This window comes from Dasypus novemcinctus, chromosome 3, assembly GCF_030445035.2.
Source record: "Dasypus novemcinctus isolate mDasNov1 chromosome 3, mDasNov1.1.hap2, whole genome shotgun sequence".
Taxonomy (NCBI): domain Eukaryota; kingdom Metazoa; phylum Chordata; class Mammalia; order Cingulata; family Dasypodidae; genus Dasypus; species Dasypus novemcinctus.
Genome location: NC_080675.1, coordinates 132990308 through 133003429, shown reverse-complemented (window position 1 = coordinate 133003429; position 13122 = coordinate 132990308). Strand labels below are relative to the sequence as shown.

General features: G+C 45.0%; 1 protein-coding gene across 2 annotated transcripts in view; it reads left to right on the top strand.

The window, feature by feature from the left end:
* Positions 1–287: 287 nt before the first annotated feature.
* Positions 288–13122, top strand: part of MYO1E (myosin IE) — a 220819-nt gene continuing 207984 nt past the window's right edge. Inside the window, exon 1 of one of the 2 annotated variants that reach the window (XM_004452867.5) lies at positions 288–744. In XM_004452867.5, coding sequence (XP_004452924.2) covers positions 742–744 — 3 coding nt within the window. In that variant the 5' untranslated portion in view covers positions 288–741. Of the gene's footprint in view, positions 745–1003; positions 1545–13122 lie in introns of those variants that run through there. The other variant, XM_071214222.1, reaches the window with a different exon arrangement.

Sequence of the window (13122 nt, the reverse complement as noted above, 5' to 3'; positions counted from 1 at the left end):
TGATCTTTTATGTTGATAAAATATTTCCTTTTTCAAAAAAAAAAAAAAAAGTTCTGGGAAAGTCATGCCACTTCAGTTTGGAAGCGAAACCTTCTCTAGCTATTAAAAAGAGAGAGAGAAAGAGAGAGGGAAAGACAAGAGATAGAGACTTTCCTTTTCACCGAGTTCTGGAGCGAGCCGGGTCAGCAGCGCTCTTTGGAGGCTGACGGGGGAGCAGGACTACATGATCCAGAGGTCTTTGGAAACTTCAGCAGCTCCAAGCTTGTTGGCTACTACAGTTTCCCGGAGGAGTGACGCTGTGAAAACAAACCCTGATTGGTCAGGCCCGAGCTGAATTCTCCATTTATGGACAGATTGCCCGGCCCGAGCTGAGGCTCAGCCAGAGGAGTACTGAGTAAGTGGCCGAAGAAAAAGGAGCGAGGCAGGGGGAGCGAGGCAGACGCGCCGAGCGCAGCCTGCTCACCTAGGCGGGCGGCGAGCGCGGGGCGGGCGTGGACCGTGCTCCGCGCAGCACGCGCCCAGCCTGCTGAGGCGCCCGGCTCTCGCCCTCACCTAGCGCCACCGATCCCGCCTGGATGGAGTCCCGCCTGGGTTCCCATTGGCTCCTGTGAGTGCTTGGGTGTCGGGAGACTGTTTTTGGCGAGAGGAACCAACTTTTGAAGTTCGCCCAGGAGACTGCATTCCGGCTCCCGCTCCCCGGCAGCGGGACCCGGCAGAGGCGCGACCGCCGCGCGAGTCACCATGGTGAGTTGGCTGCGCCGCTTCCCAGGACGCCTGACTCCTGGATGGGGCAGGAAGCCCCGGCGCGGGGCACCCACCTTGGGCGCGCTGCCGAGGCCGCACGGTGGAGAAGGTGGACGCGGGAGTCGGCACGTCGCGAGCTCCAATTTCCTACTGCTTTCCCTAAAGCCCCGCTGGGGGAGAGGGAGAAAGGGGCAAAGGAAAACTTTCCAGTCGCTTTCTGCGTCGCGCAACTTTTTGTGGCTGGGTTGCTATGGCTGCCAGCTGTCGGAAGCCAGAGTGTGGGCACATCTGTTTTCCAGGGGCACGGCCCTCGGAGGGAATCCCTTCCTGTTGGGAAGGTGGGGGCAGCCTCTGTGATCCCGCCGGGGCGAGGTTTGCCAGGGTCTTTGCGCTGGAGCCGGGCTCGCTGCGCCCCCCTGCCTCCCCGCCCGCGGGCACCACTGCAGCCTGGAGCCGTCGCCTCCCCTCCGCTGCTTGGCCGCCCGGCCAGCGTCCGCAGCTGTCCGGCCTGGCATCGGCGCGCTGGCGGAGGGTTCCCGGCCTGCCCTGGCGAGGCGCGGCGCGGACGCCACAAAGGCAGGAAGGGGCGCCAGGTAGGGCGAGCACCTGGCGGTGGACAGGCTGCGGAGAGCGAAAGTGACCCGGGTGCAGTGTGGAGCCACGCTCGCCTGGACCTTTAAGGTCCGGGAGGGTCTTTGCGCAGAAGTAGCCTGATGAGCACCTCGCGCCTGGGGGGGCCTGTGGAAGATGACCCGGACTTTTCGTGTGTTCTGTGAACGGTTGGGACCGGAGAAGTCCTCGTGAGTTTTAAATTGTTGTGTGTTTTTTTTTTTTTTTTCCTCCTTTGGTACTATGGGAGTATATTCAAATGGCTGGCTCTTTCTCCGACTCTTTTCCGACTTTTTCTCTACCCCAACTCTCCTCCCAGACGTCCTCTCCCCCCCCAGACCGCCCCCAACAACAAAAGAAAACCGTAGCCACATCCCTGGGGCTTTGGTGTGGTGTACTTTTCTTTCCCAAGCACAAACGAGGACTCTGTTTTGAAGAGGTTGGTGGCAGTCCATCAGAAAAAAAAAGTTATACTACAAAGCTTCATAGTTTCCACATTTGCTTGTCATCTAATAATTCTGCTTAGGTGGGTTAAGTGGTCCTCCTCTGGTTTGTTGTTTTTTAATGACTGTGAACATGGAGGTAAGATAAAGTGATAAACAGAACAGCACTTGTTTAAAAATCGATATCCTGTATGACCCGCTCGAGGGACATGTAGCAAAGAGGCATCAGAACCTACATTCAATCCTCAGAAGCAGCCCCCGAGTGGGAGCTGTGTTTATTAAGAAAAATGATTTAAAACGAACAAAAACAACCCTTAGAAGAGCATCCTTGGCCAAAGCTTTTTCTCTTTACATAGTCCAAAATTATGTGGGACTTTTTCAATGAATATGTTTCCTCTCCCAATATTAGAGTTTAAGAAGTAAGGCTACTCCACCATGTTTTTGGAATCCCTACAGAGAACCATTTACATGGAGAGCGTATTTGGGTGGAGCTACCTAATTGGGCATCTGGCCACTTGAAATTAAGCAACGTGATAGTCCCTAGTACTCTAGAATTGCTGTAATTATTTTCCATCATTTGCCATTTTTTAAAAAGTCAATGTGTTCTCGCCAAAAGCTTAAAGAATTTTGCTGAATTTAAATGTATGAGTATACCTTGGGAAAATTAGCTTTCCCTTAATTAAACTCATTTTTCATGCTGGGCAGGCTAAAAAGTAGTCTAGGATGCTTCTTTTTTTTTGGAGAACTTGATGCTGAAATCAGCCCCACTGCTGTTGAAGTTAGTGGTTGGCTGGTCCCGTGGGTGCAGCGGAGGTATGTTTAAGGAAGTGTGTACTTTTCAGAGTCCTATTGCTTGTCCATGGAAGGACAGGGTGCGACTTACCTTTTGATGGGCTCCCTGCCATCAGCACAGCTGCCAGAAGACTCTCTGTGCATCAGATCCAGTTGCTGAGGCTGCGATTCCCTGACTGAAAAGTTGAAACAGCTGCCTGTCCTGAAACAGGAGGAGATGTGCCATCACTAGATCTACTGGATCTAGAGTTATTTGGCAAGAATGACATTAGTCATTTCTTTCCTGACTTGAAAAATGAAGTCTGTTCTTTCACTATTAATGTGAAGTTGACTTAGAGCATGAACATCTTAAATAATCAGAACCCTCAGTTATAATTTTTGCTGTTTCTGTAAGACCCTCCGGGCCAGCTAAGGTTTTGTTTTGTGTTCCATACCTGTCTAGACCTGCCCAGCTGCGTCCCTCAGCTGCGCAGAGCCGAAGGGAACAGGCGTTGCCTTCGGCAGGAGGGGCGGTGAGTGAGAGTAAGGATGGAGAACAGAGCTCACCAGTAGGCATTTGGCCACGCTGCAGGGAGCGCACCTGCACAGAGTGGGTATGTGTGTGTGCGAGTGAGGTCTCTTAGGAAGGCTGACAGCACTTTATGAAGGTTTTCCACCTGTACCCAAGTCCTTCCCAAGCCTCACGCAGTTGTGACTCACAGGGAGGACTGCCCTGTTCTGAGTCATGAGCACAGTGCAGTTTGCTCACCTCATCTCTTCCTCCTGAAATCTCATGTTGGAACACTTCTCTCCATCTTAGGGCAAACCAAGAACACCACCAGGCAATAGGAATTTGAAACTTTTTCCTGAGGAGATTTAAAGAACTGAAGACATCTCTGCTTATCTCTGTAATTTAGTGTACATTGTTTAGAACAGCACGACAATCTCTTTTGACTTTAATTAATAGTAATACCCCTCTAAGGGTTCCTCCACAGAATCTGGCTTGATCATCCTCCTGGAGGGATGTTCTGCTTTTGTGGCCGTGATCAATTTGGACTGTCTAGTGGCCTAGAACCCATGTCTGTACCTCTGCTGTGTAGCTGGGCCCAGACATTGCAATTCATTGGGTTTCTGTGAATTAAATACTGTACAGGAAATTTGAGTTAATCTGAATTGGCTATCACCTCAGAATATGTTCAAGCTATGTTCCTTTTCTTTGCTTGTGTACTACTTGTGGGTGTATGGCAGAAATTACACATAAAAAGACACAGGGACTGACTGAAGGCGGGGGATCTGATGGAGAGCTGACTGTAACATAGGTAAGTTCCTTTGGGTCGTGGTGTATATTTAGAAGGTCTGGAATTCATTTCAAATATGCTTCCTGGAAAGGTAACTTAGTCAATTTTCACTGATTAGCTTATCAGATGGCTGGTAGTTTTGTGGCCAAAAATACAACATAATGAAAACAAAACAAAAACTGAAAGGAACGGGTCACAGTACATATAAGTTTTGATGGAGGAGGAAGGGTTAGCGGAAGATTTGGGTCCTGGACATTAACTAGGGACCAGTGTGGGTGGGTCATCCTAGTGGGAAATATTTGGCCAGCTCGAGGAGAGAAGCGCAGTGAGTGGGTGGCAGATAGAGGAACAGAGAAGTGAAGGACAGCTGCAATGGGTGAGCCACCCCCTTTACTCTTTTGCTGGGCACTACTGTTGGAGGTTGCAAACTCTATGTCTCAGTAGACATAGATGGGTGGAGGCTTAGACCATACAGGCTGTGTTTGATTTTTCAGAGAAGCTGGACATCTAGATTTTTTTTGGCTATATCTGCCAATGTGTTAAGTGTTTGACCATCACTGTGAGGCCAAAGAAAGACACGCGTAAATTAGCCCTTTGCAGCCACTCTGTTGTAAATCTCCAAGCCCTGTACTTCTGGGAGCCAAAGCGCTGCCTCTCATTCACTTCCTGGCATGAATGTCTGTCTTTTGGCCTCATATCCAGGACTGGCGTTAGTTTAGTTTAGTTTTGTTTTAAGATTTGTTTATCTCCTCCCCCCGCCCCCATTGTCTGCTCTCTTTGTTAATTTGCTGTGCATTCTTCTGTGTCTGCTTGTCTTCTCTTTAGGCGGCACTAGGAACTGATTCTGGGACCTTCTGGAGTGGGAGAGAGATGCTCAATTTCTTGAGGCACGTCAGCTCCTTGGTCTGCTGCCATCTCTTAGTCTCTCCTCTGTGTCTCTATTTGTTGCATCATCTTGCTGCACCAGCTCTCGGATCGGGCCAACTTGCCGCATGGGCCAGCACTCCTGCATGGGCCAGCTCTCCTAGCAGGCCAGCTTGCCTTCACCAGGAGGCCCTGGGAATCAAACCCTGACTTCCCATATGGTAGACTGGAGCCCAATCGCTTGAGCCACATCTGCTTCCCTGGGGTTAGATTTTTATTAGACATCCCCCTCTTCTCACTGGGTTTCCCTTATGAGAGAGAGGTGCTTTCTGCCCATGAGTCTGTAAACTGTTAAAACAGGGAATGAATGTCTGCAGGTAACTACTACTATTTGGAGTTATCTAACCACAGCATATATGGTCCTAAGGCTGCCAGTTGAACACCCTCCTGTATGAAAAATCTTTCTTCATTTCCCCAATATTGCATGATGAACTTTTGTTACTCCTCTCTCAGTTGACTCTCATGAATTTAAGGTGTCTTTCAGGAGTTATGCTTGGGACTAGATAGCAGCAGTGAGTATTTTGGTAAAGGAGTGACTCCTTTACCTAGTGTTCTGTCATGAGTGCATGTGAGACTAAATCAAAGAGAACTTGGGGTAATTTGCATTTCCAGATGAGGCTAAATATAAGAATTTGTGAAACCTCTTTTTATCTGCTTCAAAAAGCAGAATATTTTGAAAGCTCTATACAAACACAAGTTATTATGAGCTTCATAGCAGAATATGTAGAAATTTGATCAGTCATAATTTTCTAACTTTGAGTCATTTGGGTTTGTTTTGATTTTGTTTCTTTGGTTGTGTGTGTGTGTGTGTGTGTGCAAAGATGCAGCAACCTTTGGTTTTATAAACATGATTAAAATGAGATTCTCAATGGTGAGTTTTTAATCAATACATATTTTTTTTTACCTTGCTAGGTCTTGCTATTTACAGAACAAATAAGAGGTTAAAGGTTAAATGCCAAAAGAATTAAAAACAAATATCTCAGCTTTATAAGCACATTCTGTAATAATGGTAAACAAATATGTTTTAAATTTCAAACTTTGGAATTTATTTTGGCAGAGAAGAAATATGTTGGGACCTCCTAGCATGTCTTTTTACATGTCTTTATGATAGCCACACTTGAGAGAAGTAGAACTATTAGAATTTAAGAGCCATCACTAAGATAATGGGTTGGCCTATGACAGGTGGACTAGAATGTGGTTTTCTAACCTGTAAAATGGCAACAAAAACCATTGTTGGTGCAAGAATGAAATGAAGGTCTGTCCTCTCTTCTGCATCATCACAGTGGCAGCGTCACTTTTGTTGTTGGAAGCACTTTTGAATGATTATTTATGAGCTCTGTAAGAAAATCTACTTTTTATTTCCTGCGTGGCCTGAAGTGTTAGTGCCCAGCTTGGTAGCCCGCCTTACTCACCCAACTTTGCACCAGGCCCCTCTCGGCTGTTTCCAGAAGTCACATCCTGCCTTAAAGGAGGAAGAATTAGCCTCGATGCCATGCGAGGAAGCTCTGGGGGCCAAAAAGGAAGACCGCTCTCCGGGAATAAGTGTAAGAACTGCTCGGAAGGGGACACACTCCGTGGTGTGTTTTGAGTTCTAATGTGTTTGTTAAAATTCATTCACAATAGTTTGTAATCATATGCTATGTTGTAGAAAGTAAAACAATGGAGCCCAAAGAGCTTAAGAATTCTAGCCTCAGTCCTTCTGCTTGATTCCACAGAGAGGTCTAGAAGGGTAAAATGACTTCAAAAATATCATGGTAGCTTTTGGCCGAGGTGGTGCCTGGTTCAGATTTTTCTGAGCCCTGTCTAATCAGGCTCTTCCCGCCAGACCTTGGCGGTGCGTTAGAGCCTGTTTCCTTAGAGACTTGACCAGGTAGTTTTCTTTCTGGAACCCTTCAAGAAAGCCAGCTGGGAGACAGAACGTTGTTATTTATTTATTTATTTAATAGTCTTTTGAAAATTTTTTAAAACTTTTTATTCGCCACCCCCCTTGTGGCTTGCTTGCTGTCTGTTTTCTGTGTCCATTCACTGTGTATTCTTCTGTGTGCCTGTATTTATTTATTTATTTTTAATTTATGCCCCGCCCCCACCCTTGTGGCTTGCTTGTTGTCTGCTCTCTGTGTTCATTTGCTGTGTGCTCTTCTGTGTTTTTTACTTCTCTCCCTTCTTTGTTGCGTCACCTTGCTGAGTCAGCGCTCCATGGTGCTTGTGGGCTGGGCTTGCTCTCTGTGGCGTTGTGCCTTCAAAACGAGGCCCCGGAATGCGAACCCAGGGCCTCCCGTTTGGTAGACAGGAGCCCAACTGATTGAGCAACAGCCACTTCCCTGTTATTTATTTTTGATTTATACTATATCAGCTTTCAAGATTATAAGAAATAAATTTAGAAGAATTTACCCATAATACCATTATCCTAAATGGTAATTATTTCCATGTCTTTGGGTTTCCTTTTAATCTATCCAAGCACACATCATTTTTATGTAGTTATAATCATGGGACAGTATTCAATTTGTGCTCCGTACTTTCCCCCTTATTCTATAAACCATTCTCTATCATAAGCATACATATCACATTTTGGTGGCTGTATAATAATCCCAAGGAACCTGGCTACCCAACCTGAGTCCACTGTACAGAGACCTTGCCTCCACTAGAGGGGAGTCACCTCCCTGCACACTAGAATGGCCGTGGTCAGTAATGGGCTACTCAACCTTCTGGAGCTCCTGAGACAAGTAGAGCCCAGAGCAGGATGGGCAAGTTTGGGGTACATTCTCCATACTCAAGTACTGGCCCAAATGTGCTGGCCAGTACTCCATACCCAAGTACTGGCCAAAATGCTGATGGTCCCCCTGCATTCTGGCACTGACACTCAAATTTGTGGCACCAGTGGGTTCTCAGCCCTCTGGCTCCAGCTTGGCAGGTACAGTGGTTTTACCAGAGAACTGGGGTGGTTAGAGATGAGTGCTTTGGACCACAAAGTGGCGAAGACACAGCAGTTGCAAAGGAGCTTAGCAGACATACTTGGTATGAAGGAATTCTTACCAAGTATGGTGCCACAGCTGGGAAATCAAAGATGAATTAGGCACTGCCCCTTATGTGACACTCACAGTCTAGTGGAGAAGTGATAACAAAGAGCCTTCATGTACATTATTTAATTTCATTCTTGTACCAACCATGGCTTTTGCTACTGTTCTACAGCTAAGAAAACCAAAGCATAAAGAGGGAAAGGGAATTGTTCAGGACCACACAGCTAGTAAGCAATGAACCAGGTCTGCCAACCCCATGCTCTTTTAAAAGCAACTAGGAAAAAAAAAAGTCTAAATTTGAAAACTCTGGATCTAAGTATCTGTATAACATTTTATCATTTCACACACCTCTGGGAAGCCAAGACGGATGAAAATAATCATCTGTTTTGACAATTGCACTCAATAATACAAGGCCAGGATAACTTAGACGTAAGAGCATTGTCTATTATGAATAGTAAGGGTTTGGATTTTAACTTCCTTGTTTTGGAACTTTGCCTAGGGGCTAGATGATGTCACTCTGGGAGCAAGTATAAAGTAGATGAAAGTTATGCTTTGATCTCAATTAGGTTAAAACAATAAAAAGTAATAATTTAGAAAAACCAAAATAAATAACCACAGGAGAGTTAGCTCTTTATCCTTATATACATGACAGAAAACAAGCAAAAAAATTAAGATATCATATCATAACTCTCTTAGTAATTTCATAGGCTTGACCAGCATTTGATGTTTGACAGAAATTTAGGTAACAGAATTTGGTAACAGAATGTTTTAGACAATATCACTGTGTGAGTCTAAGGAATTTTCAAGGAAAATAAATAGAGTTGTTTTTACTCTCCCAGGTAGAGGCAGACCTTGTTGTGAGACATTTTGCATTCAAGTGTAGAAGTATCTATTAAGCTATGTTAAGAGGTTAAATACAGACAGCTTCCTCCAAGGCTTGGGAATGCTCTGATGCAGAAATGTGTCTGCATTCTCTCCTTACACCCTTTACCCCACTGCATTGCAGAACAGTGATTCCTAATATTGGGGGTGTGTCCTGAGGCCCTCTGAGAACGCATTGGAAGCTATTGATCTGTTCCCCCACAGTGTTTGCAATAGCAAAAACAGGAGCAACCCAAATGTCCATTCCTAGGGAAATGCAGGAATACATTGTGGCTTATTGATAATACCGTGTCAAAATGGATAGATCTCGTAGAGATAGTGTTTGGCAAAGAAGCAAGTTGTAGAAAGAGTCATATAATATGAAACCATTTAAGAAACATTTTAAAAACATAATACAGGACTGCTGTTTTGAGTTATGTACTTTTATATTTGTACACATATATGTATATTTGTGTTTAAAATATAAACGCTTAGATATACACCAAATTCAGGCTTCCGAAGAGGAAAGGAAGGAGGAGAAAGGACTGGGGTCAGTAAATTAACTTCAACTCTATTGGTAATGTTTTTTATTTGCTTTATAAATAAAAGGAGATCTAAAGCAAACGTGATAAAATAGTATCATTAATTCTAGGTGGTGCTGCATGGATATTTCTTATGTTATTCTCTGTAGTGTTAACATCTTTTTGTAATTAAGAAGAAAAAAATATGAACACACGTAATTCTTTATATAACTTTAGGAGGTTCACAAAACCCAGACACCCATACATTATAATTCCAAGAGTTGTAACACACATTTGTCTTGGGATGAATATTAGGGAGTATAGTCAATTTTGGATCTATGTCAGTTTATTTTAATGACAGTTGACCTTCAGTCAAATCAGTGCCAAATCCCATTGAGTGTCCTCTAAGTGCCATCTGGGATTGACATCTAAGTCATCTTTCTTGCTCTCTTGTGTTTGCTTCCAGTGGAACAAATTATCCCCAAACTCGGTGTCTTAAACAGTAAACATTTATTATTTCTTATGATTCGGTGGCCCAGCTGGGCGATTCTGGTCAGGGCTTGCTCATCTGCTCGCTTTTGTCAGCTGGTGGCTTGACTGGGAAAGGATAAGCCAGGATGGCCTCAGACACGTGTTTGGCACCCAGTTCCATTTCAGCTGGGGCAATGGAGATGACTCGGTATGCGTTTCTTGTCACAGCGTCTAGTTCTGGCTTGGTTACTTACAAGTAGTCACAGGTTTCTGACGACATGAAGAGAACAACCAAGAACAGCAAGCCCCAGGACAGAAGCATTTTTTAGGCCTCTAGTTGCATCATGCTTGCTTTTGTCCCATTCGCTAAAGCAAGTCATGTGACCAAACCTAGCATTGGTGTGGGAGAGGTGTGGTTATTGTTCCCCAGCCTTGCCCTCTTCTCTTTCAGCTTTCCTTTATTTGGTGAATAAATTGGGGCAGGAGTGCATTCAGTGGTAGCTCCAGCTTTTCCTGGCTTATCCTTGGAACTCCATGTGTGAGAGAGAAGCCAGCCTCGCTTCTGACACACGCGTTCTTGCTTCCCTAAGGCATGAGGAATTGGAGTTGCCATTCTTTTGCATTGTTGGAGACCCAATATGATTCTAAAATTGCCATTTTGATGAAGAAAAAGTAAAAGCAGAACCTAACAAGAAGAAAAATCATTTTCTGTTAAAGGAAGCTTTGTAAAAATAACAAACATTTACGTAAGTCTAAACTTACAGAGCAGGGAATCATACCAAAGCAGGCAGGACTGGGTGGCTCGTAGGAACACAAGGGTGGAGCTCACGCCTTCCAAAGTGGGTGATACTGCTGTCTGCATCGGTCTTTTCAGCCAGTACTGAGTTGTCCACGTAGCGAGAGATATTCCTCAAACACACAAAATCCATTTTTTCCTTGGATGAAAGTCATATGCTTTTTGGACTGTAAAATGGTTCCCAAAAGAACTCTGTGTCAGTTCCATATTCTGATATATGTATGCACCGCAACAAAATGTGACTTGAGTAGGAATGACTAAGCTTTGTCCAGGGATCCCAAAAATCCCTCAACCTATGGATTTTTCAATTCAACTTTTTCTCTTTCTCTTGCTTTTGTTTTTTTTCGTAATAAAAATTTTAAACCACACAGCAGAGAGAAAACCTATCACCCAACTTCAACAATTGGCAACTCGTGTCAGTCTTGTTTTCTCTGTTCTCACCTGCCCCTGGTTTATTTAATTTTTTTAAGATTTATTTTATTTATTTCATACCACCCCCTGCCCCCCATTGTTGTGCTCTCTGTTCATTGCGTACTCTCTGTGTCTGCTCGTCTTCTTTGCAGGCGGCGCCAGGAACTGAACCTGGGACCACCCCATGTGGGAGGGAGGCACCCAATCACTTGAGCCACATCTGCTCCCTGTTTGTTGTGTTTCTCCTTGTCTTTCCTTGTTGTGTCTCCTTGTTGTGTCATTTTGCTGGCTTGCTTGTCTTCTTTAGGAGGCACCGGGAACTGAACCTGGGACCTCCAGTGTGGTAGGCAGGTGCCCAACAGCTTGAGCTATAAGCTACATCCACTTCCCTCATTTAGCAAGAAGGTAAATGAGGGGGAGCTGGTGTAGTTCAGTGGTTGAGCTCCTGCTTCCCATATAAGAGGCCCCAGGTTCAATCCCTGGTATATCCTAAAAAAAAAAAGAAAATCAGTTTGTTCTCTAAGAAGGTAAGTGAAAATCTCCAAACTATAGTAACTTCTGACTATAAAGTCACCCCAAAATATGTAGTTTGTGTCAGGAGCCTGACTTCCAGTAACACAGAATAGTTCACAAGCATCATAATACTGTCCAAGTATGTCTCCACACCCTGGAATTGATACTTGCTGAACATCTGATTCTTCCAAGAGGTCACAAACATAGTCACCTAACTGCCTTAGGTCATTCTCTGGCAAGTACAGGCATAGCTGCTCTATCTCCACTTACTTGTCCAAGTCTAGTGACACCGTTTTAGAAATACAAGCCACGACATGGTGGCGGCGGCAGGTGTTGTCTACACTGGCTTTTTAATAAAACAAAACTCAGCTCTCCTGCACTAACTCCTTTTTGAGCTGGAAGATGTGTCTCAGAGAACCAAAGCTAGTAGCTTCCCTTTGAACAGTTCGGGCTTTTGTTTTACAGAATTATGTGGCCGTCTCCAGTCATGGAGGGGGCTTCTAAAGCTTGGCATCCTTGGTCTTGGTGTGGGGGTGGGAGGAGAGGAGGCTCCTCCACCTGACCGGACTCTGTGTCTTCTCAGGCATCACTGTCAGGTGTGATTGGTGGGGTGCGTTTGTGGTTAGCCGCCTCTTTACTCCTTCTCATATATTCCAGTCTTATGGTGATAGCTGTAAAATAATACTTGTTTCTTTCAATTATCAGATTTTTTTACACACAGAATGTCAGGATGGAGAGCTTTGTCCTCCAGGATATCTGAGATCGAATGTGAAGTTTGTGTCTATGTCCATAGGCACAATTCCCCCCCTGGGAGGTCCCCGGCATCCCCAAATGACCTTCTAAGGCCGAGAGGAGTTAGGTCCTGGGCTCATTCCCTGGTACCTAAAAAACCAAAAACCAAAACCCGTGGCACTTCATCTGCAAAGGTCTTCTGATTGCTTATGCACATTTTACCTTTTCTTTCCTTCTCATCAAATCCTTTCTGAGTAGAGTCTTTTCTTGTTTTTGGTATCACACTCCTAACCCCCACCACTCTTACTGTGTGTGTGTGTGTGTGTGTGTGTGTGTGTGTTATATAAATCTCTTTTAAGACTCAATGGGGAAAATGCTTGCATTTCCTTCTGCTGCCTGTGAGTATCGTGCTTTACAACCATCCCCTAGGTTGTTACATTGGGACTAAAGTGAGTGCAGAAGGACTGACATAGTGAAGCACTCTTAAAATCCGCTCCAGTCAACTGCTCTTAGTTACCCAGCTAATGGAATTAAACAGGGAGGAGGGAATCCGTCAAAGCAGCCTTTGATTCAAAGGTCACCAGCGCCTTGGACTTTGGTGGGGAATAGTGGAGTTATCTGGAGGTGTCACTCCTCACTTCATTTGACTTGCCCTTTGGGGAGATGGGACGGTGAGGACAGGGAGGCGAGGAGGGATAAAGATATTTAAAAGGGCACCTGAAAGCCAAAACACTGACCCCTGGGAGGCAGCAGAATGTGGCCTGCCCATTGCCACGCCTTTCTGTCACTCATCAAGCAGGTATAATGTGGAAATCAGGACACTGCCCCTCTCCCAGCTGTTTGGGAATCTGAAGAAAGGTAGTTCTCCCAGAAAACTGAATCTGTTAAATATATTGCCAAGGATTTCAACAAGGGTGGATGTTGACAAAATAGGGTAAGATGGTGGATGGAACAGAAAGAATTGAAGTGGGATCTTGCAGTAGTTAACAATGTGTCTTTTACTGCATGTGG